General features: G+C 35.5%; 1 protein-coding gene across 13 annotated transcripts in view; it reads left to right on the forward strand.

Moving 5' to 3' along the window:
- AGBL4 (ATP/GTP binding protein like 4) overlaps positions 1 to 27,676 on the forward strand; it is a 1,422,311-nt gene that overhangs the window by 714,955 nt on the left and 679,680 nt on the right. For all 13 annotated transcript variants that reach the window (XM_038558098.1, XM_038558102.1, XM_038558088.1 and 10 more), the window contains one exon: positions 23,950 to 24,044. In XM_038558098.1, the coding sequence (XP_038414026.1) occupies positions 23,950 to 24,044 (95 nt within the window). The remainder of the gene's footprint in view (positions 1 to 23,949; positions 24,045 to 27,676) is intronic.

Below are 27,676 nucleotides of genomic sequence, written 5' to 3' on the forward strand. Positions count from 1 at the left end.
GAATGTTCCCTCTATCCCTACACTCTGAAGAATTTTTATCAGGAATGGATGCTGTATTTTCTCAAATGCTTTCTCTGCATCTGTTGAGAGGATCATATGGTTCTTGTTTTTCTCTTGTTGATGTGATCTATTACGTTGACTATTTTATAAGTGTTGAACCACCCTTGCATCCTGGGGATAAATCCCACTTGGTCAAAGCGAATAATCCTTTTAACGTACTATTGAATCATATTGGCTAGTATCTTGGTGAGAATTTTTGCATCCATATTCATCAGAGCTATTGGTCTGTAATTTTTTTGGTGGTATCTTGTCTGGTTTTGAACCAAGGTAATACTGGCCTCATAGAACAAGTTTGGAAGTATTCCCTCCATTTCTATCTTTTGAAACAGCTTTAGTAGAATAGGTATTACTTCTTCTTTAAATGTTTGGTAGAGTTCCCCTAGGAAGCCATCTGGCTCTGGACTTTTGTGTCTTGGGAGGTTTTTGATGACTGCTTCAATTTCCTCCCGGTTATTGGCCTGTTCAGGTTTTCTATTTCTTCCTGTTCCAGTTTTGGTAATCTGTTAGTTTCCAGAAATGCATCCATTTTTTTCCAAATTGGCTAATATTTTGTCATATAGTTGCTCATAATACATTTTAAATATTGTTTGTATTTCCTTGATATTGCTTGTGATCTCTCCTCTTTTGTTTGTGATTTTATTAATTTGAGTCTTTTCTCTTTTCTTTGTAATAAGGCTGGCTAATGGTTTATCTATCTTATTAATTATTCCAAAGAACCAGCTCCTGGGTTCGTTGATCTGTTCTACAGTTCTTCTGGGCTCTATTTCATGAGTTCTGCTCTAATCTTTATTATCTCTCTTCTTCTGCTTGGTTTAGGCTTTATTTGCTGTTCTTTCTCCAGTTCCTTTAGGTGCAAGTTTAGCTTGTGTATTTGAGTTTTTTCCATTTTTTTGAGGGATGTTTATATTGCAATGTATTTCCCTCTTAGAACCACGTTTGCTGTGTCTCAAAGATTTTAAACAGTCATATATTCATTTACATTAGGTTTCATGAATCTTTTTAGTTCTTCTTTAACTTCCTGGTTAGCCCATTAATCTTTTAGTTGGGTGCTCTTTAACCTCCACATGTTTGAGTTTCTTCCAAATTTCTTCTTATGATGGAGTTCTAGTGTCAAAGCATTGTGGTCTGAAAATATGCAGGGCACATTCCCAATCTTTTAGTATTAGTTGAGACCTGATTTTTGACCCAGTATGTGATCTATTCTGGAGAAAGTTCCATGTGCACTTGAGTCTTCTCAAATATATTGTATTGTTGTGTATTCAGTTGCATTAGTATGGAATGTTCTATATATATCTATGAAATCCATCTGGTCCAGTGTACCATTCAAGGCTTTTGTTCCTTTGGTGATGTTCTGCTTAGAAAATCTGTCTTTTGCTCAGAGTGCCGTGTTGAAGTCTCCTACAATTAATGTATTATTATCTATGTATCTCTTTGCTTTGGTTATTAATTGATTGATATACTTGACTGCTCCCACATCAGGGACATAAATGTTCATAATTGTTAGGTCTTCTTGTAGGATAGACTCTTTAAGTATGATATAGTGTCCCTCTGTATCTCTTATTACAGTCTTTGTTATAAAATCTAATTTTCTGATATGAGAATTGCTACCCCAGCTTTTTTTTGAGGACCATTTGAATGGTAAATGGTTCTCCACCCCTTCATTTTCAGGCTGGAGGTGTTATTAGTTCTCAAATGAGTCTCTTGTAGACAGCAAATAGATGGGTCTTGCTTTTTTATCAAGTCCAAAACCCTGCACCTTTTGGTAGGATCATTTAACCCATTCATGATCAGAGCAACTATTGGAAGATATGAATTTAGTGTCATAGTATTACCTACACAGTCCCTCTTTTTGTGGATTATTTCTTTGGGCTAACTCTTTCTTTTACAGGGCCCCCCTTAATATTTCTTGCAGAGCTGGTTTGGTGGTCATATATTCTTTCAGTTTCTGTCTATTCTGGAAGCTCTTTCTCTCTCCTTCTATTCTGAATGACAGCCTTGCTGGATAAAGTATTCTTGGCTGCATATTCTTCTCGTTTAGGACCCTGAATATATCCTGCCAGCGCTTTCTGGCCTACCAGGGCTCTGTGGAGAGTTCTGCTGTTAATCTGATATTTCTCCCCATATAAGTTAAGTATCTTTTGTCTTGAGCTGCTTTTAGAATTTTCCCTTTATCTTTGAAATTTGCAAGTTTCACTTTTAAAGGTCAAGGTGTTGAATGGCTTTTGTTAACTTGGTGTGTGTGTGGGGGGGTCCTCTCTATCTCTTGGATCTAAATGCCTGTTTCCTTCCCCAGATTAGGGAAGTTCTCAGCTATGATTTCTTCAAATATGCATTGTGGTCTTCTGTCTCTCCCTCTTCTAGAATCCCAACAAGATGAATATTATTCCTTCTCAAGCTATCATTTATTTCCCAAAGCCTTTCCTCTTGGGTTCTTAAGTGTTTTTCTCTTTTTTCCCTCAGTTTTTTTCCTTTCCATCAATTTGTCTTCTGTGTCACTCACTCACTCTCTCTTCTACCTCATTAACCCTAGCAATTAGAGCATCCAGTTTAGACTGCATCTCAGTTAAAGTATTTTTAATTTCGGCCTGATTAGATCTCAGTTCTGCAGTAAGAGAATCTCTAGAGTCCTTAATGCTTTTTTTCCAGAGCCACTAGTAATTTTATAATTCTACTTCTGAATTGTATCTCTGCATGGTATTTCAGTCCATACCCAGCAATTCTGTGGTGGAGAGTATTACTTTCGGTTCTTTCTAGTATGGTGAGTTCTTAGTTCTTGTCATTTTGTCCACTGCAGAGTGGCTAGAAGAGCTAGCAGAGTCAAAAATATCAACCACAACCTAAAATAATTACATCGTAGACAATCCTGAAGAGGTCAGAGACCAGAAAATAAAAGAAAAAGAAGAACAGAATAAAACAAAAGGACCATGAAAGTGAAAAACATTTTTTTTAAAAAAAATAGAAAGAATAGAAAAATAAAAACAAACAAAAAAAAAGAAAAAAAGAAAAGAGAAAAGAAAAAAGTGGAGGTGGGTAGAAAGTGGTGGTGGAGAGGGAATGTAGTCTCACCAAGGGAACCTAGATGATGATCCTCTTGGTTCTTATTTTATTTTGTTCTATATGTTAGGAGATGCTCAAGTTCAAAATTATATATAATGAGACCCAACATTGACCACAAAAACAGAAACAAGATAAAAGAGGGGGGCAGAATGGGAAGGAAGAGAGAATATAGTCTCACAGAATGAACCAACACAGTGTTCCAGTTGCTTCTGGGTGTATTGTGGTCCGTGTTTTAGAAGGTACTAGCTTCCACCATTATAAAACAAAACAAGACAGAAAAAATAAAAAAACAAAAGCCCATAACTCGTATACCTACCAAAATTAAATTGAATATGTTGAAGGGAATCCAAAAATGAAAAATATATCTGAGACATGTAATTGTAGAAGTATGAAAGTCAAAAAGGAATATAAACTTAAAAATGAGTTGGCAAAATATTGTAGTTAAGGCAGGAAAAGAAAAAAATATTGGAAATTTTTAACTCAAAAAATAAGTGAATCATAAAGAAAAAAAACCTCTAATTCTCTATACTCTTTTCCCTCAGTCTTGGATCTTTCCAGTGCTGCCTGGTCAGTAAACTTGCTCATCCCTTGTTGTTCCAGCAGTTCTTCCGGGGGAGGGGTCTGCTGGGCTGAATCTCAGATGTCTGTGCCTGTGCGGAGATACCCCACCCCCTGCCTGGTGGCCCCCCCTGCTGGGTGTGAACTGTTTATCCTGTGAGGCCTTTATTCCCTAGAGGCCTTGCCTCTCACAGGTGAAAGACGAAAAAAATTAAAAAATAAAAAATGTCAGTGGCCCAATATCCAGCTCTGGAGCCAAGAGCTCCCTGTGAGTACTGAACCAGAGTCTTCCAGTGCATACTGGCCTAGTGCTCCTGGGGGCAGAAGCAGGGACATGGATCTGCACAAATTGAAGGGTGTGCAGCAACAGGAGAGTTCTTGCTGTCCCATGTCCTCCCGGGGTCTGCCTTTCTCCAAGGGAACGGAGGATGGCCTGCCTCTGTCCGATGCCAGGCTGTAGGGTAAAGAGAGCTCTGGTGCCTGCCTGTGTAACTGGCTGGCTTTTCCCAAATGTGCTGAAGGGTTGCAGTGATCCAGCCTTTTACTGCCATCCAGCCACGTTTTGAGGTGAGCTTTCTCCCTGGAGCCTTATTCTTATTGTGTCTCTGGGAATATGGAGACTTCACTGCCCTTCCTGCGATTTTGCCCTATTTCCCCACTGATTCCAGCTGTTCTCTCTTTACATCTCAGGTTGAATTCATAGGTGTTCAGAATGTTGCGAAAGTTATCTAGGTAATTTGTGGGACCAGAGTAGTTGAGGACCCCTACTCCTCCGCTGTCTTGCCTCCTGTTCTTTTAATTTTTAAAGGATGTCTTTGGGTGTTGAAGTAGAAGTTGTCAGTTTTACTTCTTTCATTCAACACTTGAATGATGCCCTTCCATTGTCTTCAGCTTCTGTTTATATTGACAGGTCAACTCTGGATTTTATTGTTGGCCTTTAGAAGTTATATGTAATTTTCCTCCAGCTTCTTATAAGATTTTTTCTTCATCTTTGGTTTCTGGCACTGTACTATGGTGTGCCCACATCTGACTTTCTTTGTATTTATCCTGTTGGGGTGCATAGAACCTGTTGAATCTGTAGATTGATATCTTTTATAAATTTTGGAAAACTCTTGATTAATATTTCTTTAAATAAAAAAAATTTCTTTAAATATTGCTTTTATTTTTTCTCATCTTTTTCTGGAACACAATTACATAGATTAAGATCCTTTTTACCACACTTAGTATGTGTCTTATCTTTTTTTGTAGTTTCCATCTCTTCTTGGAGTGTTTTGATGTGGATATTTTCTCTTGACAAATTTCTCATTTCACTTTTCCTTTCTTCTTCTGGCTCTCCTGTGTTATTAAAACCTACCTACAAAATTCTTAATTTCTATTATTAAATTTTGTTTTTAATTTCTAGATTTCCATTTGTGTTTTTATCTACATTCCAGTTCTCTGGTAAATTTTTTCTATATTCTATTTTCTCAAAAATATTAGATGATAACTATTTAAAGTTTCTGTTGACACTTGAAATATTTAGATATGTTAGTACCCCCTTATCTGTGGTTTGGGTTTCCATGGTTTCAGTTACCTATGATCAGTCACATCATAGTCCAGAAGCAGATGCTCCTATTATAATGTCAGAAGGTTAATAGGCTAATTCTATATCAAAATACCTATGTTCTGCATCTAACTTAATCTCATCATTTAGACATTTTCCCATCTTACATCCTCAACACAGGAAGTGTAAGTATAGTACAAGATGCTTTGAAAGAGAGAGAGAAACCACATTCATATATCATTTATTACACTGTACTATTTTAATAGTTCTATTTTATTAGTAGTTGTTGTTAATGTCTTACTGTGCCTAATTTTTAAATTCAACTCTATCATAGGTATGGATGTATTAAAAAAAAGTGATATATGTAGAGTTTCATACTGTCAGTGGCTTCAAGGATCCACTGGAAGTCTTGGAACATATTACCTGTGGATAAGGGGGGAGTAGTATAATCTGGGTGAGGTTTCTTCCTTCCTTCTTTCTTTCCTTTCTTCTCTTCCTCCTCTTTCCCTTCCCTTCCCTGCCCTGCCTTGCCTTGCCTTGCCTTTCCTTTCCTTTCCTTTCCTTTCCTTTCCTTTCCTTTCCTTTCCTTTCCTTTCCTTTCCTTTCCTTTCCTTCCTCTCTCTCATTTGTTTCTATTTTTTGACATATTTGGTAAATCTGGTTGATGCAGAATATTGCATTTTTATTTATTTTTTTTATTTTTTATTTATTTTATTATTATGATTTTTTTTTAGAATATTGCATTTTTAAATGCTGATGCTTATATTGATACTATTTTCTTCTGAAAAGATTCAGTTTTCTTCTGGCAGGCAGATAGGTTTTGGAAAGATTAGCTCTATCTAGTCAAGGCTGAATTTCAGGTCTATAAATTCAGGTATGTGTTTGCCTTGCCCTTACTGCAAGGGCATAGCCATTCTGGTATCTCAAATAGTGTGGAGTATTTACTCAGGTTTTCTTACTGGTGGGCCCTGAAAGCCACACTGTTTTTCTACAGTACTGCAAGACTATTAAGAATCTTCATTTAGCATCTTAACCACCTTGATGCTAATTTTTACTTGGTTTATTAGCATCTCAACCTGTTTATGAGCAGCTTAAAATTTTGCAAATGACTTGAAGGGAAATTACAGGCAAAATTTTGATCACACTTTTATATGATTTCTTTAATTCTCAACTGCTTTGGCAGCCCTGAAAGGTAGTCTTTATTTTGCCAAGGTCATATTCACCAGATTCAGCAAATTTTCTTCTTAAAAAGTATTTAAAATATGTTTTATATAGTAAGGCCAGTTCAGACACGTACCATCTTACCATCTCTCTGGTGTTTCTGCATAGTATATATTTCTTTCCTGAGACATAATCCCTGGGTCCATTGATGGGAATTGACAGAAACTTTTTGAGTTATGACCATGTAAAATAGAAAAAAAAAAAAAAACATAGAATGAGTTACACACAACCAGGCTTGGGTTCCATTCATCCTGTCTCCACAACATAAGCTATATCATCTTTAGAAAGTATGTTAAAGAGTTGAATTCAGTTTTGATATTTGACTGCTAATACCTTCCAAGTCCCCTCACCTCCCCGTTTGTCTCAGTCTGGACAAGCTGATGAGGAACCACAAGTGGGCCATCCTTTAGCACCAGCAGGAAATTCAAACCATACAAGCTCTGCTTGTGCACTTGAGAATCCACACCTTGGCCCTAGCCCCTACCTAGCAGAAAACTCCAAGAAAGCCTCCTTTCCTGTTTTCTCAAGCTAATTTCAGACTTTTGGGAGATGATTCTGCTCTTGCCAGAAATCCTCATTATGTGAGTAATAAATCTTTTTATATTCTCTTCATGCATGTGTGATATCATCATTCTCAATGTTCTAAACAAATCTGGATGAGAGAGTCCATCCTATCTCTGAAAGGCGAGCAAATAGAATTGTTTGATCTCTTTTTCTTCGTGTTACTTTCTGAAGCTATAAAATGAAAAATAAGATTTACTTGTAAGATTTTTTTTTGTTATTAGGAATAATATACAATACTAAAGTGCTTAACCATTTCTTTAGAATTTAGTAGGTGTTCAACATATTATATATAAAATAATAATTTTAAGCCAAACAGACCATAGACCATCTTCCACTCTATTCCCTGGCCCTTTATTAACTTTTTTCTTAGTTCTTCTTACTACTCATAGTGCACTCTACATTTGTTTATTTACTTATGTGTTACTTGTTCATCTGTGTATCCCTAACACATAAAATAGCTTGGAGTACAGACACATACCAGTGAATGTTTCTTGAGAGAATAAAGGAATTAATCAGATAGGTCTAGAATCTAGAATTTCCCTTTTTGCTCTTAATGTAATGTAACTGTTTTACTGTGTCCAAACTTCTCAGTCTGTGACTCTGGATTTTAGTCAGTTATCTCTATTTTTAGAAGTGAGCAAATAGAAGATCAGAGATAGGAATGAATATTCCTAAGGTCAAATAAACCAGGCAGAGGAGACAGGCCTGCTCTCTCCAGGCCAACTTGCTTCCTACTCTAACTCCTCCTTTCACCAATCCAAAGATAGGCATTCTCCTGTAGGACTATCTTAGTTTGTTTCCAAAATCCACTGAATCATGTTCAATAAAGTAAACATTACTTTTTAGTAGAAGTCAACCTTTTCCTAATTGATTTTTCTCATTTTTCAACAGATTTGTAATTGTCAATTTACTTGCCAAGTTGAAGGCAACACCTGGGTTTGTCATTCTAACCCTTGGAGTAATTTAACTCTACCTTGTAAGACAGGTCCCTATGCTTGTATTATTCTCTGTTGGCATTGTCTTTTCAATCAATCAGTCATGAAAAATTCATGCCCAGGGTGAAGCCCTAGTGAACCACTCTGAGAAAAATGTGATTATCTTTAAACAAAGGGGAGATCTTAGCGTTCTCTGAAATTCATTGGATAGAGCAGACTTTAATAAAGAAACATTTTATCTGCTGTTTGCAATCCACAAGATACTCCCATTTTTTTCTATTTAAAATTGATCTCTTCCAGGTTTCTAAAAGTGCTATAAGCTGAAGCTCCATGAATGCGGATTCTAATAATTTGAAGTTTGTAAAAGCTCAGCCTGAGCCTTTCATGAGTGATGAAAAATTTATCAGGCAAACATAGCAGGGTAATTGTATCAAAATAATTAGGATGATGTTGCACCAATTTTTCAAAACATGTTTATTTAATGTTGCAAATTATAAAATATTTTTGTTTATTGACTATTCTTTAATTGTGAAGAGTGATTGATTCCTTCCTCCAATGGACTGAATCTTAACCTTGGCTCAACCCTGGGTTGGTTTTAGCCCTCACACCGAACATAAGATGGACCATGGGCCTGAGTACAGCCCTGAGATTGGCTGGAGATTGAACCTAGACCTCTATTTTATTAGTAACTCATAAGCAGTTGTCACTGGCCTCAGGGAAAATGGATGAGGGAATTTGTTTGATAGCCCTTCCTCCTGCTGGAGAACAAATTCAACATCTGATCTGATATCAGCAAGTAGCTTGGTTTCTGCCCTGGAAAGCAGTACCATAGAACCATGCTGTGGAACATCATATAATTCCAACATGCTTTGGGAAAAGGAAAGTTCTTTCTAAGCGAATGCCATTCTCTTTCTTTCTCTTCCTCTTTCTTTCTCTCTCTTAGAAGTACTGCTTTACAGTTTGCTATCCATCAAAAGATTTTGATAAAAAAAATTGTCTTCATAGGAAAATTGAAAGCATGGATCTTTCTTATATTGCCTTTTAATCTGCAACATGATTCTGAATGGAAGGAGAGGAGTTTGCTACTTCTTTTTAAGCCCAGATTGTCCAGAACTGAGAAGAACGCAATATGGATTTCTATATGGAACTCCAGCTTTTGAATCAAATCCCCTGATTTTGAATCCTTATTTTACCACTCGACAGCACTGTGATCTTGGGCAAGTTATTTAATGTCTGTGACAACTCTAGTTTCCTCATCTATAAAATGGGAATATTAAAAATTTTCTCACATTGTTGTGATTATTAAATGAGATTTTTCAGGTAAAGTACCCACTACATAATACATGTTTAATAAAAATAGAACCATAGAAATCTATATCGTGGAGCTGAAATAACCCTTAAATGAGCATTTGCCTTAGCTATCTAGCTGAAGATTGTACCTTCTGATAGGTAAGTATTATTCAGATTTTATGGATCGATCACCTGAGGTAAAATGACATGCTAAAGTTGAGTGGTGGAGGCAAGATTTGAACTCTGGTTTCTGCCTCCTAAGACTACAATCTTGTCCAAACTTCTCATTTTACAGATAGGAGAAAGAAACTAGTGTTGCCTTATAACATATCCATGTTTTCACCTCCCATGAACCCAGATAATTTGTAAAATTCTTAAGGGTAGGAACCAATCTTTTCCCTGTTACTTAAAGAGTAAAAATCTAGAGAGAAATTGCCTGAAAATGTATATTAGTATGACCAACTATAAATGTATTTTAGAAATAAGTATACTTAATATTTAAGGGATAATAGACTTCTATAAAAATATTACAAATAATAAAGAAGAAACAAATAAGTTAATACCAAATAGTGTGATTATGAACTACAATATGAAGTAAATGAATTTTTTTACTCCTATTTTTATTCTCTTCTTAAAAACTTTCTTCTCAGCTTTCCTGAGATACAATTGACATATAACATTGCTTAAATATAAGATGTCCAAGTTGTTGCTTTGATATATACTGTAAAATGATTATTACCATAGTTTCAGTTAACACCTCTATCACATTATGTAATTACCATTTCCTTTTTGTTGTGAGAACACTTAATATCTACTATTTTAGTAACTTTCAAGTATATAATATGGTATTATTTACTGCAATCACCATGCTGTTCATTAGATCCCTAGAACTTATTTATCTTATAGGTGGAAATATATACTTTGCAGCATCTCCCCTTTCTGCCCCTTATCCCGGCCCCTTGTAAACACCATTCTAGTCACTAGCTTCTTCGAGTTGGACTTCTTTATATTCTACATAAAAGTTATTTCTTTCCTTTCTTTGTAATGTTTCCTGTCATTGGCTCTCTTGTTTTGGCTTTTCTGTTTTTATGTTTTTTACCTGTAGTTTTGGTCACTGAAGCATTACATAGTGTATTATTTGGCCATTGCTAAATTATAAAGCACTCCAAAATTCCGTGGCTTAAAACAATAAGCATTTATTACCACTCAAGAGTCCGTGGGTCAGGTGGGCGATTCTTATGTATTGATGGTCAGTTCTGGATCAAGTAGGTAATCTGCTGAGTTCGGTTGATGTTTCCAAGTCAGCTGGCTGTCAACTGCTCTAGGATGACTTCAGCTGGAACACATGGTCTCTTTTCAGAGTGGTCTCTCATCCTCTGTAAGCCTGCTCTGGACTTGATCAACTGCTGGTTGTAAGATTTCAAGAGAGAATATGGAACTACACAAGACTTCTTGAGATCTTAGCTCAGAACTGGTATATTATCACTTCCACCAAGTACTATTGGCTAAAGCCAGTTACAAGGTCAATCCAGGTTTAAGAACCAGCAAAATGATAGTGCAGAGAATGTGGCTACAGGGTGGAAAGACAAATTGTGAAAAATTTTGCAATCAATCTACCACATTTGTGAGAAAATAGACAAGCATTAAGTATATCATCAGGGAAAGTTGTGCCAACATTAAATAAGGTAATCCAAGATTGAAATCATTCCTTTACAAGCAAGTAGAGTACAAACCTCATAGAGACTGGAAGTGTTTAGCCCCCTGGGACCACCTAGGGGTGTAAGTCTATCTCAAGGGAGGTACTGAATGAACAAAAGAAGGAAGAGTTTTTTGTTTTTCCTAAGTATGGAAACCTCTTCATTCCTATTTAAGAATTTCAGGGGCACTGAAAACAAAACAAAAACAAAAGACCTCTGGCTTTTTCCCTATGCCTGATGAGTAGCTCATTTAAGAAATCAAATGTGTGTATATACCTACTACCCCACCTGTCCTATTAACTTCATGGTACCTCTGAGCAGGGGAAACATGGAGTGGGTAAATGTAGCAATTCACTCTCAGCACATTGTAGATTGGCTTAGAATTGAAGCCATTCAGGCAGCTGCTGCTATTCATTCTCCCTGACTTTGCCATCACATTTGGAGGAGAACAGGAAGTCAATCATGTGTTTCTCTTTTCAAAACATAGATCTGAACCTTTCACACCTATACTTAAAACTCTCTAATAGCCCCTTCATATTGTTTTCATAAAAGTTATAATTTCTTAATATGTCTTGCATATCTTTTAATATCACAGTCTCATTTCTTAACCACCCAGCCCCAGAATTTTTTGCTCCAACCACAGGAAACAGCTCATAATTCCACAAAACAATTAACCTTTGTTCTCATTACTTCTCTGACTCTAGGATGTCTTCCATGCTTTCCTTTCTGCCCAGCCCATCTTTATTCATCAGTAAAGATTCAGCTTTCTTTCCACTAGGCTCACTACAGACGCCGCCTCAGCTTTTTATTCCTTTATTGCGGTTAATTTACCGCAATAGGTAGTTCAGTGAGGGTAAAGGGCCAAGTCTTCTTTATTCCTTTAATCCTGGCACATAGCAGATTAAGAGTCCTATAATTTTATTAAATGAAATAATTAAATGGTTTTTTTTTTATGAATGAATGAAAATGAGAACAAACTCTCTGTTGGAAATCCTGTCAGATTAAGGAAAGAAGCATTTTTTGGTCTGTATATTCTTGGGTATTTATTCTGAGTTATGGGGAGAAGAAAGAGTCTCCCTGAAAGATCTTATTTTTTGTCTGTCACATTGCTAATGTCTTTGTTTGATATGCTAAACTTCCCTTGATGAGAATGTTTTGCTCCATTCCCCTCTACTTCTCTTGGCTGCCTTCTTAAGCTCATGTTGAGGAGAAGAGTTTTTTAAATATGCAACCAGTAAACCATTTCTTTATCATCTCTATCAGACTACGCTATCTGTGTGAAGATTTTGACAATTTCCAATTAACAAGACACAGGTGAAGATGATTAACAAACTGTGTTGGTTCCTTGTGACTCCTCAGCATCAGCTTATGATAGATAAGGATGCATTTTTCACATAATGATTATCTAAATGCCAGACTCCATGCATTTGCTAGGTCCAGGATTTCCTGGCATTCTTTCAGGAATTTGGATGGTAATCTGGATTCCTCATGGGCAGGAAGCTTAATTTAATCATATATACACCCCCACACACACACATATGTGTAGATGTATATCCATGTATGTGTATATATATATACATATACACACACGTATGGATACCTACACACATGTGTGTAGTCTTTTATCATTTCCCAATCATATTGTCTTGGCAACAATATTTAACAACGGCAACAACTCTATTAGGTATAAATTTCCTCTTTGTAGATTAGGCAAACAGGGCTAAGAAAGATGATAAAACACGGTCAGGTATACAGGGACTAGTAGGTGTGGAACTCCAACATTTCTTTTCACAGTGTTGGGAATTAGATTGGGCTCAGAATGGGCAATATAAAAATAGAGAATAGAAAGTAGCTGATTGGTTGAAAAAATAGAGACCTATATTGTATTCCCAACTCAGTGCCATATTACCTGTGTAGCATTTGATATGTTGTGACACCTCAGGAAATTCACCCTTAACTACTGTGCAGTTCAACCTAAGTCACGATGACCTAGCTACATGGTGGCACATGGACTGGAACACATAACCAGACATTCTTTTTTTTTTATATGTATATTTTTATTGGAGTTCAATTTGCCAACATATAGTATAACACCCAGTGCTCATCCTGTTAAGTGCCCCCCTCAGGGCCCATCACCCAGTAATCCCAACCCCCCCCTGCCCACCTCCCCTTCCACTAACCAGACATTCCCCAAGCAGCTTTCTCCCATTGTGTTATACATCTCTTGATATTATCAGAATAGGTTAACATATGGATGTCTAAAAAGAAGTTACTGACATCACTCATGTAAACTAACAATACCAAACTTAAGGATTTTAATTCATTTTTTAATTTAAATATAACCATTAGTAGAATAAAACTAGGACAAATGATTTGCAAATGACTAATAAAAGAAGGAAAAGTGTAAGAAAAATTTCATGGAATCGTTATAAAATATAGCATTTAAAAATATGTAAGGAAGCATGAACAAAATGAGTTGTGAAAGAAAATAACCAACTAAAGACAAAAAAGTTCACAGGTGTGAAGCCATAAAAAATAATAAAAGGAGAACATTAACTAGAGATTTGCCCTAAAGAAACATATCATAAAACTAGAATTATCAAAACAATGGCTGGTTGTCATTAGAATAAACTCAAGATCACTGAAACAGAAATGGAAGTCCAGACATAAACACAAGCATATATTAGTTTATTATATGTGAAAAGTGGCCTTTGAAATTAAAAAAGAAAGGGATAATTTATTCAGTAAGATGTTAGAAGAACTTGTTAACCATTTGGAAAAAAATGTGATTCTGGTTCTTTTCATTGCACACTACAATTTCTAACGAATTAAAGATATTAATGGTGTTTACACTTTTAAATTCAGGAAATTTTCTACTCCCCATAAAATAATATAAAAACACTCAAGGATCCACCACTAAGATTATACAGATATGAACATTTGTCATTCTTTAGATTTTACTTTCTTTTATTGATTTTGATAAATATAACATTATAGGTACAGCTAAACACCTCACCTTCCCTCTTCCATTCTCCCAGAAGCAACAATAGGCCTGAAATTAATGGATATTATTCCCATGTATGATTTTATACTTTTGTATGTGTATATTACATTAAAATATACTATTGGCTTTGTCACCAAATAGTTCTGGGAGTTTATTTGTTTTTATTTGTTTATTTGTGTTTATATATTTATATATATAAGTTTATTATAAGGATTAATAATCCTTTTCCATTATAAGGATCACATATACCTTCTTTAATCATTGGCTTGCTTTTTCATTTGTTTATAATACATTTTGATATAGCTTTTTTGTAAAGCAGTCAAATATATCTATGTTTTCCTTCATAGCTTATGTGTCTGGTACTTTGTTTTAAAAGGCTTTATATACTCTTAGTCCATAGACTAATCTGCTGTGTACTTTTTATTCCTTAATCCATTTGGAATTTATTTTTGTATTTGGTATGGGGCAGGAATCTAATGTGATGTGTTTTCCATATGGGTGACCCATTAGTCCATCACGATTCATTGTTAGTTCAATTTTCCAATCTGATCAACAATGTAATCTCTGATATATATATATAGTCTTTTTTAGATTCTCTGTTGTGTTCCATTGGTCTATTTCTACAGATCTATAGCAATGTAAGTCACATTGTTTTAATTTCATAACTTCACAGTAGTCTTGTCATGTGATAAGACTGTCTGCTATTTTTTGCCCTCGCTTTCCCATAGAAGTTTTGCTTATCAACTCTGGTCGCTCATGTGTACACACCTGCACACCCCTCTGCTGGGATTTTAGTGAATTGGGTTGTTTTCAATAATGAATCTTCAATTTTTATTTTATTCCTCCACTTATTTAAGTGTCTTTGACTTGTCTCCATAAAGTTTTACAATTTTCTGTGTATAGGTCATATAGTTTTTGTTACATTTATTTTTAGGTATTTGATTATATTTGGGTATTTTTGAAAGTTATAATTAGCATCACTTTTACATTTTATTTTCCAATTATTTATTGCTAGTATATAGAGATGTAATTAATTTTTTAATTTGACTTTGTATTAATGAATTCTAATAGTTTGTAGATTATTTTGGGGTATTCTACATGCAAAATCATCTTGGCATGTATATAAAAAAAGCTTTAGTTCTTCCTTTCCAAACCTTTTATATTTTTTTAAATTTTCATTACCTTATTGCATTGACTAGAACCTTCAGTGCAAGATTGAATTGAATTTCTTGTTCCCAAATTCAACAGAAATTCTTTATTTTTAATGGACAAAGTGGGCAAAATATGTTATTGATTATTTTGGTTTCAAGTAATCATTTCAACTTTTTATTTTAATTAGTTAACATATAGTGTAATGTTGATTTCAGTAGAATTTAGTGATTTGTCACTTACATATAACATCCAATGCTCATCACAAGTGCTCTCCTTAGGGACGTGTGGGTAGCTTAGTGGTTGAGCTTCTGCCTCTGGTGCAGGACGTGATCCCGGGGTCCTGGGATCCAGTCCCACATCGGGCTCCCTGCAGGGGCCTGCTTCTCCTTCTTCCTAAATCTTTGTCTCTCTGTGTGTCTCTCATGAATAAATAAATAAAATCTTAAAACAAATAAACAAATAAGTGTTCTCCTTAGTACCCATCACCCGTTTAGTCTATCTCCCACCCACCTCCCTCCAGCTACCCTCAGTTTGTTCTCTATAGTTAAGTTTCTTATGGTTTCTCTCTCTCTCTCTCTCTCTCTCTCTCTCTCTCTACTAGTGCAATTGCTGGATCTTAGGGTATTTCTATTTTTTAACTTTTTGAGGAACCACCATACTTTTTTCCATAGTGGCTGCACCAGTTTGCATTCCTACCAACAGTGTAGAAAGGTTCCCCTTTCTCCTCATCCTCTCCAAGATCTGTTGTTTCCTGTGTTGTTAATTTTAGCCATTATGACTGGTAGGAGGTGATATCTCACTGTTGTTTTGATATTGTATTTCCCTGATGATGAGGGATGTTGAGCATGTTTTCACATGTCTGTTAGCCATCTGTAGGTCTTCTTTGGAAAAAATGTCTATTCACATCTCTGCCCATTTGTGTTTTTCTGGATGTTGAGTTAAGTTCTTTACAGATTTTGGATAGTAACCCCTTTATCAGATATGTCAATTGCAAATATCTTCTCTTTTTCTGAAGTTAGCCTTTTAATTTTGCTGTTTCCTTTGCTGTGCAGAAGCTTTTTATCTTGATGAAATCCCAACAGTTCATTTTTGCTTTTGTTTCTTTTGCCTCGGGAGACATATCTAGTAAGAAGTTTCTCTGGCTGAAGTTACTGCCTGTGTTCTCCTTTAGGATTTTGATGATTTCCTGTCTCACAATTGGTCTTTCATATATTTTGAATTTATTTTTGTGTATGGTATAAGAAAGTGGTCCAATTTCATTCTTTTTCATGTTGCTGTCCAGTTTTCTCAACACCATTTGTTTTCTCCTTGTGCTTACCCCTGTTCACTTCACTCTCCCTGGCCTTTCTCTGCAACTGGGTGGGGCTCCGTCTTCACCATAGTACTCGTGATCTACTTCTTCCTCACACCAGGTCTCTGTACTTCCTACCTTCCTTGAAGCGGCCTCTTCTCTCTCTGTAGTTGTACAGTTTGTTCTTTCATTAGGTCAATTTCCTGAGTATTCAGAATGTTTAATAGTTACCAAGTTGTTTGAGGGATGAGGCAAGCCTAGGATCCTCCTACTGTGCCAACATCTTAGCTCCCAACTTATCATCCCAAAGTTTCCCAGTTTTAGAATCCTCAAGGGAAGATTTATGTGCATCCTCATTTATTGGTTCCAGGTTGTGGTATGCTGAAGTCAGTTGGTACTGGCTCTCAATGGCTGATTGTCAAATTTTCAGGAATTTTGTGACCTATTGAATACAGCTAGCATTAAAAGTAAACATCCTTGTTCATAGTAGTATTATTCATAATAGCAAAGAGGTGGAAGCAATGTAAATGTCCATCATTGAATTATTGATAAATAAAATGTGATATATACACGCAATGGAATATTATTGAACCTTAAAAACATCCTTTTACATTTTAATTATCTTTACAGTACTATATAAATATATTTACATTTAGATGTTACATTTTAGTCATTACCTGGGAAAGATAGTAAATGTGGCCTTTTTTTCCTAATCAGTTTGAGAAAATTTTTAAACATGTAATCAACTTCCAACTTTTGTGATTACTGATATTTGGAATTATTTTTACTATTTTGTTTTGAGTTTTCCATATACAATGTTTTTTTCTTGGCTTTTTATCCTCCGATCCTGTTGAAACTTCTATTATATTTGTCATGTTTTCTTTATTCTCTTTTTCCTTTTACTCATTCAGAATTTATTTATTTCTTTAAGATTTTATTTATTTATTCACAAGAGACACACAGAGAGAGTTAGAGACACAGGCAAAGGGAGAAGCAGGCTCTCCGCGGGAGCCCGATGCAGCACTCAATCCCAGGACTCCAGGATCATGACCTGAGCCAAAGGCAGACACAACCACTGAGCCACCCAAGTGCCCACTCATTCAGAATTTATAACTCTTGTTTCTCTTTATTAAAAAAATATTTTTTTTTATTTATTTGACAGAAAGAGGAGGGGGGAAGGGGGAGTATAGGAAGGGGAGTGGCAGACAGAGGAAGAGGGAGAAGCAGGCTCCCTGCGAGCAGGGGCCCAATGAGGGGGCTCAATCCTAGGACCATGGGATCATGACCTCAGCGAAAGGCAGACCCTTAACCATCTGAGCCACCCAGGTGCCCCATGTTTCTATAATTATACTGATTACTCTTAAACTGCCACATGATTATTTAGCATCCCTGTCCTCCTTTGGAACCATGTGAAGACCTTATCATATTTTAACTCTCATTTTGACTCTCTCCACTTCACCCCAGTTTCAAACACATCTGTTATTGTTGATCAGTGTTTTGGTGCAAGCTTATTAGCACTTCTCAAATTTATTAGTTCATAATAATAGTTCTATGCAGTCAATGCTTATTTAGATCTACTTGTTACTCTGCTCACTATTGCTTCTTGCCACTCTTATGTTCACTTTCTTTCTTTGAAGTTCATCCTTTAGTAAGTAGCTCCTTCACGGGATCTGAAACTGCTATACTTCTTAGGCTTTATTTGTCTAAAAATTTATTTTACTCTCATTCTATGGGTGATAGTAAGTACATTATTTTTAGGTCTCTCATGTTGCTGGTGTTAAGTCTGCTTAAGTCTAATTTCTGTGTCTTGTGGGTAATTTACGTTTTCTCTGATTTGCTTTGAAAGCATGCCCTTTATTTGTATATTATGAATTTTCACTGTATGTGTCTATATCTAGATTATTTTTTAAAATCTGCTTTGGATGGACTTGTGATTCTTGAACCGGAATAGCATTTTCTTTGGAGATTTTTGCCTCTCCCAGTTTATCTCTTTCTAGAACTCATATCTAATGTAGATTTTTATTTTTTTCTCTGTATCCTTTTCCCATATAATTTTTTAAAGATTTCATTTATTTATTCATAGAGAGAGAGAGAGAGAGAAACACAGGCAGAGGGAGAAGCAGGCTCCATGCAGGGAGCCTGACGCGGGACTTGATCCCGGGTCTCCAGAATCATGCCCTGGACCGAAGGCAGCGCTAAACCGCTGAGCCACCCGGGCTACCCCTTTTGCCATATTTCTATTTTGTTACTTCACTGTGTTGAGTTTTGGAAATGTTATCTATTCTACATTTTAACCTGTCTACTGAATTTTAAGATCAGTTAGTGTGAAACATATATTTCTAGAAGTTCTGTTTGTTGTTTTAGAGAATTTCTCTGGTCTTTAATTTGTTCTTGTGTTTTCCTCTGTTTTCATTTGTTTGAAATGTTCTTTTAATTTTTTAGTCATTTCAAAAATACTTCCTTTATAGTTGACCAGATAGTTTTATTTTATTTTATTTTATTTTATTTTATTTTATTTTATTTTATTTTATTTTTATTTTTATTTTTTTTGACCAGATAGTTTTATGAGTAGAAATTCTTTGTGGCCTAAATAACTAAAGTTATTTAGTTTTTGGTTGATTTTCACTTTTAGTGTGGATTATTTCCTTATATGTTTTATAAATTTGTGCAAAAGCTTAACTCCCATAGGATTTTTTATATGGAAATTCTATATTCTTGGGCTGCAACTGTGTGTATTCTAAACAACTTTTCATTGTTTTTACTAGGTGCTCTGGGGATATCTGCCTGTAACTAAATTTATTTTAAATACTTGACTTGGGTTAAATTCAGACCAAAACCAAAAATGTTCTGGCCCATTTTTAAAAATTATTTTTTCTACCCCAAACCCAAAAATAGTTAGGCATGCCTTTTTGTCATTTCCCACTGCTTATGAATGATTTCCTTTTAGACCATAATTCTATGAATACTATATCATTTTGAGAGTACTAGATTTGTGGAGGCATCTCATTCTAAACATTCTGGCTCATGAAGATTTAAGGGCTCATTTGCTATTCTTGAATGGATTATTAAAATCTAAGTACCTAGATATCAAAACCAACAACCTGCTTTCTGCGCCCCTTTAATTTTCTGGCATCTGTGGATTTCTATTTACTAGGAGCTCTTTATGTAAATAATGTTCCCAAATGTTCCTCTGGTTTCTAGGATTTGCAAAAGATTATCTGTGGCAGAAATCTCCAACCTTTTTCATGCCTACCTACACAGAGAAAATAATACTAATTCATACAGAGAAGATGATATTGAATAGAATGTTAGGGTAACTGGGGAACATTTCTTAGATAACCATACAAAGTTTAGCCAAAAAATTAACATATAATCTAAAATAAAACTTATATTATAAAGAGGAAATCAAATGTTAAATTTATTTTTTTAAATCTTCAATTTTTTATTTTTATTTTATTTTATTTTATTTTATTTTATTTTATTTATTTTATTTTGTTTATGATAGTCACACAGAGAGAGAGAGAGAGAGAGGCAGAGACATAGGCAGAGGGAGAAGCAGGCTCCATGCACCGGGAACCCGATGTGGGATTCAATCCCGGGTCTCCAGGATCGTGCCCTGGGCCAAAGGCAGGTGCTAAACTGCTGCGCCACCCAGGAATCCCTAAATCTTCAAATTTTTAATTGAAACTCTTCAGTTTGTATCTGGGAACATACCACTTTTATATGCGATTTTATTTCTGCACTGGATACGTGCAATCCCTAATCAAGACTTCAGTGACAACCTCTTCAAAAATCTTAATAGTCACCATCAATGAGAAACTGTTCATACAATAGTGATAAAAAATTTAAAACTGTTCAAATATTTAAACTGTATGAAATTATATTTAAGTCATTGAACAGCTCTCCCTTTCCTTTCACTCATAATTGCAATGTTGAAATTTCATGTGAAAATCAAATGACTTTCAAATCTATTCAAACTTTTCATAAAATATTTTTAGATAATGAAATATTTTAGAATTGCGATGACCCTCTAATTTGCAAAATACACAGGCCTATTTGGAATAGTCCCTGGGAGTAGCTTGGACAACCTTAATGGGAAACTTACTCATGATTAGACAAAAGTATCAAATATATGCAAAGCCAGAGAATCAAGTCCACTGCCTATACAGCATACAGACTATTCATTCTATACCCAGCCATCCTGGATCCTCCATGGCTTACACCAAGAATGAAGTTTGCACTCCTCCATAGCACCATGAACCACTTGGACAGAATGGACAGAGCTCCAGGCTTCACATATGGCAGCTTGAAAGCTATAATCCACCCTCAGGCTACCAGTGTGCTAGAGGCCACTAATTTACAAAGCTCTGATTTAAAGTACCACCATATTGCTAAAACAAGAAATCTTGATTAAAAATTTAAATCTAAAGAAGAAAGAAAAAGAAACAAAAGGAAGAAAGGAAGGAACTAATGAACTAAAAGATCCTATTTTATGGAAGACAAGGGGGAAGGATTGATAAATATTGAGTATCTCTTATGTGGTAGGTACTCAGTACCTACACCAACATGCTGGGTGATTTACTTATATAATCTCAAAGATCTTATAAAACTTTGTTAGGATGCTGTCATCAACCCAATTTCAGATATAAATAATCAATATAAAAATTATCTTGCCCAAGCTTACAGAATTAGTGGGGAACTGGGTTTCGGTACAGTTGTATCTGCCTGTGATGTCCATGATCTTATTACTTTTGAGTCAGTGGACTTGGTTCAAATTCTAGCTCTTCTACTTATTAATTATATGATTCTAATTTACTTAATCTCAGTATTACTTTCCTCATATATACATGAATAAATAAATAATAAGTAATAGATAAATAATAGTCTCTGTGTCAGAAAGTTCATTATCGGGGATCCCTGGGTGGCGCAGCGGTTTGGCGCCTGCCTTTGGCCCAGGGCGCGATCCTGGAGACCCAGGATCAAGTCCCACGTCGGGCTCCCGGTGCATGGAGCCTGCTTCTCCCTCTGCCTGTGTCTCTGCCTCTCTCTCTCTCTCTCTCTCTGTGACTATCATAAAAAAAAAAAAAAGAAAAAAAAGAAAAAGAAAGTTCATTATCCTCAAAATAAATGAGATAATACATCAGATATCAGAGTGTGTGATTGGAGTTGAGGCCTAAGTATCAGCTGTTTTTAAAAGCTATCAAGTGATTCTAATACACAAAACACTGAAATAATGTGAACAAGTACTTAACTCAGAATTTGGTACATAGAGAGTACTCAGGAGTTATTAGCTATTATTATAATTGTTGTTACCATTACCTTATGGATGCTGTTTCTTGTGATGCATTTGAGGTAAATAATAGATACTTAAGTGTAAAATACAGAGAGCCATGATTTCCTGCACCGCCTACTTCCAGATACCTTTGATTCTCACAGCCACATGTTGCCTTGCTAAGTAAGCTGGAAAAAGTTAAAAGAATGTTAGGTGGAGAATGGCAAGAGATGGTATTGTTTTTGTATGGAGTGTCATAAAGAAAGTTTAGTCTTTATGGTCTTTTATTAGCTTCAATTCCTTCATGCCTAAAATTGAGCTAACATAGACAACTTTTGTTTATGGATGAAGTAGCTAAATAATATAGTATATTTCAAAGACCTGGGAAATTTTCCTAGGTAGAGGATACTAATGATCAATAGACACTTCACTTTCTCATTTCTTTATTCGAGCTTCACATATGAACATTATTTCTGTATTAGATTTTCCCTTACATTTAGCGTTAATCTAGCTCCTGAAAGTGCAATATGGCTTCCAGGTTCACTGGAAATGGATCTGACACCTGGAAAATCTCAGAAGAGAAAAGGGGGACTAAGCCCCATGAGGTTCAAAGGCCATTTGTCCCCTTGATATTGATTTTTCTTAAATCAGACAGTAGCTAAGACCATGGGAAAAGTAATTGAACTGACAACAGGCAGGTCCAGATTATTAATATTTGAACAGTCTTAGACATTCTTGATGACTTAATTTAATGACAGAAAAGAGGTCTGCAACTTAAATGCCTGGTGATGGGGTCAGTAGCTGGGTCTCTGAGGAGAAAGGAAAACATGTTATTCCTAAGAGCTTATTTCATAGAACAAAGCATTTTATAGTAGTCCCAAATATGAGTCCAGAGAAAATAGTTTTGCTTTTCTTTTTTAAGAAAACAAAATTTTAAAGGCTTAAAAAATTACCGTTGTATTTATTTTTGCCCTTACTTTACAAAACAGGCTTGGTTAGAGTTATGGAATTTTGGAACCTTAGTGAGAAACTCAAGGGTAGAGATCATGGACATTTTACTTATCTTTTTTTATTCTCTGGATTTAAAAATCGACTTTCCATATATTGATTGCATGACTTTAGACAAGTTAATTAACCTCTCTGAGCTCAGTTTCCATACCTGTAAAATAGAGATGTTAATATTTTGTATAGTTAAAGGGAATATTTAAAATTAATAAAAATGTATAAAATTCCTAGCACTTGATATTTTATATCAGATGATAAATATTTGCTCAACGAAATAATATGTGAATTTTGATGCTTCCCTTTCTTTCATTGCCTATGGAGAGAAAAACTAACCTATGGCAACCTTTTGAAAGTTTTCACTTTTTCTCTATTTTTGCTACCCTTGTTCTAGACCATATCCTCTCTCTTTTGGACTATTTCAATGGTCATTACATGTATTTTAACCCCAATTCTCTTCTCTTTCCCCATCTCTCTTCTCCACTTAAAATAAAATTGCTTACTAAAACAAAGGGTGATCTCTTTTAATTATACCATCCTTCTGGAAATATTTTAGTCATGTAGACCACTCCACTCCCCCATTTTAAAGGTGAGGCCCAGAAAGGGGGAGGGACTTATCCAAGTACCTGTGCTTCTATAAATTTATGCTGAGATTAGGGTTGAGCTCAGTATCTCTCGCCCTCAGCAGAGGATAACAAAAGAAGGTGCAGAAGAGAGCATATATCCTCCAGGTTATATGGGATGCTGAACAGTTGCAGAATTTTTTTAACTTCAGCAAGCATTCAGTTATTATCTTTTTTGAACTTTAAATGCAATACTGTTACTCTGATAATACTGTTATTCATTTACATGTAAATTGTAGGTCAACCTGGAGAAAGGGCACAGTTAATAAAAATAGCTAAAACTTATGTAGCATTAACTATGTACAAAACATGGTTCCAAACACTGTACATATATTAACTTAATTATCATCAGTAATCCTAAGTACTGTTATTATCCTCATTTTTTAAATGAGGAAACTAAGACATAGGAAAGTTTAGTAGCTTGGCAAGGTCACACAGCTTGAGAGTGTAGGGTGGGATTAAAACTCAGACTTCCAGGTTCCAGAGTCTGTGCTCTTGACTACTATACTAAACTGCCACAAATACATTGAATTTCTTCAGGCACCATTTATTATCACTTTACTTTTGGCAACTAGTCCATATGGCTTCCTCTAACCCTGCTTATCATTTCCATTCCTAATTAGCAGGAAGTGACAACCTCCATAGCATAATCTTCTGATAAACTTTTCCCTTTTTTTCAGAGAGTCATTTTCAACATTGTTAACTTCAGTAAAACCAAGAGTCTTTATAGAGATGGGATGGCCCCTATGGTGAAATCTACCAGCAGACCCAAATGGTAAGTGACCGGAAAGGGACCTACTTCTGGTTGGAGAATTTGACCCAGGTCTCAGAGTTTATGTGCTGGGTGACTAGGGCTGAACCTTTCTGGCACTGAGAGGAGTAAGATGAGTTTTTTGATGGCCATCATCCAGGATCTAGGTTTAGGGCTCTGTGAGAATTTTGAAATAGGGAACATGTTTCCACATATGGAATGACCAGCATTCCATTAAGAGGTCAGGTGCAGTCTGTTACTTGGTAAACTTCCTGTCCTGTTGGCCTTTTATCATGATATCTTAGGTGATTTGTGGATGTTAAAGTTATATTTGCCCATTGCTGTAGCGAGGGTGAGGAGAGTTTGATAGGCTTGCTTAAAATAGCACTATGGTGGTGATGATGATGATAACTGCTCTCACTTAACTGAGAGCCTATTTTTATATATTTTACATTTGCTGTCATTATTATCACAACAGTTTTACAAGAGAGAACTTAAATATTCCTATATTACAGATGAAAAAATTGAGGCTAGGAGAAGGTAAGTACTTTCTCAATACCATAGATAGTTAGAGGAGGAGCCGGTGTTATTTATATTATCCCATACTACCATCCAAACCACTTAATTTTTCATCCAACCATTTATTTATTCTTTCAACAAATATTAATTGCACCAAAATGAGAGTTTTTAAAGACAGAAACCAGTGTTATTCATCTATCACACAGTAGGTATTAATTGAATGCTTGTTGAACTGAACTGAATTCGTTATGAGAATTCACATGTAAAGTGCCTGGCACTTGCTAAGTGCTCAATAAATGTCATCTATTATTAATAGCATTATGTAAAACACTATACAAATGTGAGGAATTGTTAATATTATTCTAGCTTTGATCCCTGTTCAAATTTTAATGACTAGTGAAAAGATCATCTCCAAATGTCTATATTTATAGAAAACTAGCAATTCATAAATATTGAATTGTGCTTTTATCTACAAACGATACTTGGCAATTTTCTATAAATGCTGGGCTGAGAAGCTCAGGTTTGTAAAAGTGTAGGCATTCAATGATAATAAAAACTGTTTATTACACAATAAAAATATCTTCCTGGGCCTATTTTTTTATGTTTTATTTTTTTGCTTTGCTGCATCAAGTCAACTATACTGCTATTCCTGGATCTCCTTTTGACAATGGGATCTGGGTAAGAGGTAGGCCTTTGTTTTGAGTTTCTGAATTCAGCCCAGTGGATAAAAATATAGTACATCTCTCTGTTAATAGGTGTATGTGTAGATGTGTACTTCAAACCTTGCCAACAAAAGGACATCACTGTTGATCTGATAATGAGGGCCCTCAAAATAACATTGCACTTCTTTTATGAGGCTCTACGTTGGGATCTTACACAGCAACCATAATCACCATCCCTTTTTCCCAGTTGTTTAATGCTGGAGTCTTCTTTTTTATGCTTTTAAAATCTTAAGCCTTAATCATTTCATTTTGTTTTGTTTTGTTTCTTATGGATTATCATTTGGGGCCTGTCAGGGCTCTTGACAAGATTTTGAAATATTAATGAGTCCCTACATTTATATTATAATACCTGAGGATGAAGTTAGTGCTTTTATCCAATGTTGGCAGGCTCTCAGCATGGCCATTATCCAGTCATTGGGCTTCTCTAATGGTCTGAAAGAGCTTAAATGCTCAGAATTCAGTTTATTGTAGTTCATCAGGCTGATAAGACACGAGGTGCCAGAGAAAATCAGGTTGTTGATATGTCTCATCTCTCATCCTTTTGACTTTGCTGACCCCAGATTTTGGATGCAGAGCTACTCACATTCCTTCATAGTCCCCTTTCTGAAAGGCAGACTAAGATATTGTTTACTTATAAGATTTTATTGATCACCTTAATGTGCCACATACTATTCTAGATATTGGAGATACAGTATGTATATGACAGAAAAGATCTGTTCTCAAAGACAATTTTCTTTTTGGAATTTTATTAACTGATCTGTACATGCCATAATTGTTATGCTTCTTGCTACTAGTTTGTCCTGAAGATTCTTTCTGCCCTTTTGGTGTTTTCTGCTTAGGATTTTCTTCCATTTCTTGTATCAATTACCTGTATCAGAACCTGTCTTCCAATAGTCATTATTCTAAATGCTCTTAGGGCAACAAAATAATATATGACTGTTTGGCTCTCAGATTATTAGATTTTATTGGCCCAGAAGGGTCCATCATAATTTAGGATTCTAGGATTCTAGACAACAGTCTTACTCAAGACTGACAAACACATTATAGATCCCAGTATTAGACTATCTCCTTTAGTGTTTTCCTAATTTTGGTTTCCCCAATATCAAGGCAAACAAACAAAAGGAGAAGTTTCTGATCCATTTCTTATCTAGGGGATTCACTTCCTTTAATATCCCAAACAGGCCTTGGAAGAAGTCTTACTTCATGACAAATATTAAAAATTCTAAATTTCCTATGAAATATGTACCAGATTAGAAAAAGACACTTTCACCCCTTAAAGGTGAAATAAAACATTGTTTTTTTACTTCTGTTATAGGGGACCATAACTGATGCTAAGTAAAGATGCCTTAAGGCCTTAGCATAGGTTTGGTAATCAAACTAGGTGTAGAAAGCAGATGAGCAAAAGAAGCAATTAAAAAGCCATTGTGCATGGGGATCCCTGGGTGGCTGAGGGTTCAGCGCCTTTCTTAGGCCCAGGGTGTGATCCTGGAGACCCAGGATCGAGTCCCATGTTGGGCTCCCTGCATAGAGCCTGCTTCTCTCACTGCCTGTGTCTCTGCTTCTCTCTCTCTCTCTCTCTCTCTCTCTCTCTCTCTGTGTGTGTGTGTGTGTGTGTGTGTGTCTCATGAATAAATAAAATCTTTAAAAAAAAAAAAGCCATTGTGCTTCTGACTACTCAAGATTATTCTGCCTTGAGGAGAAAAAGTCAGAATACCTAGCAGCAAAATGGAAAAGTTGGAATATTCAGAAGTTTTCTGCCTGTTTTAGTTCACTCTAATTTTGTTTTCATGTTAGACTTCTTAAGAAGTATTGGTTGTTAAGGCCCAAGTTTTTGCAACCACAATTCATTAATATTTTTAAATATTGTCCAAGGCTAAATAAAATTGCTTTGTGATAGGCAGTGCAGGGAACTGGCATTATAAGGCAGCCAAAATCCATATTCTTATTTAAACTAAGCCTAGAATATTTATGCAAGCAGTAAGTGGTGGCATTAACCAGACCTCAGGACTCCCTCCCATATTCTGTGCATGAGGAAGGTGGGAGATGGGGACACAGATATGCAGGAAGTTGTGTGCTGCTGTTTGCTGTTTGGTAGGTCTGAAGTAACTTTTCTAATTACTTGTCCATTATAGTAGATTGAGGATATTAGACTAAATCTCAGAAGTGGCTTCTATTTAATACAATTCTTTTGAGCATCTAACTTTATGCTAGGTCTTGGGGTGATAATATGAATCTGATAATATGAATAATCTGATCTAGATTTTTTAAATTTTATTTTCTACAAGTTGAAATGAAACACAAACAGAAATAAGTACAATATAAGGAACATTGTGCTAAAACCCACTATGGAATTAATAAAGTGTGCTCTGAGATTAGAGAAGAGAAATAAAATTATATGATCAGGGCTGTGGAGAG

This window comes from Canis lupus, chromosome 15 (assembly GCF_011100685.1).
Source record: "Canis lupus familiaris isolate Mischka breed German Shepherd chromosome 15, alternate assembly UU_Cfam_GSD_1.0, whole genome shotgun sequence".
In the NCBI taxonomy this organism is placed as follows: domain Eukaryota; kingdom Metazoa; phylum Chordata; class Mammalia; order Carnivora; family Canidae; genus Canis; species Canis lupus.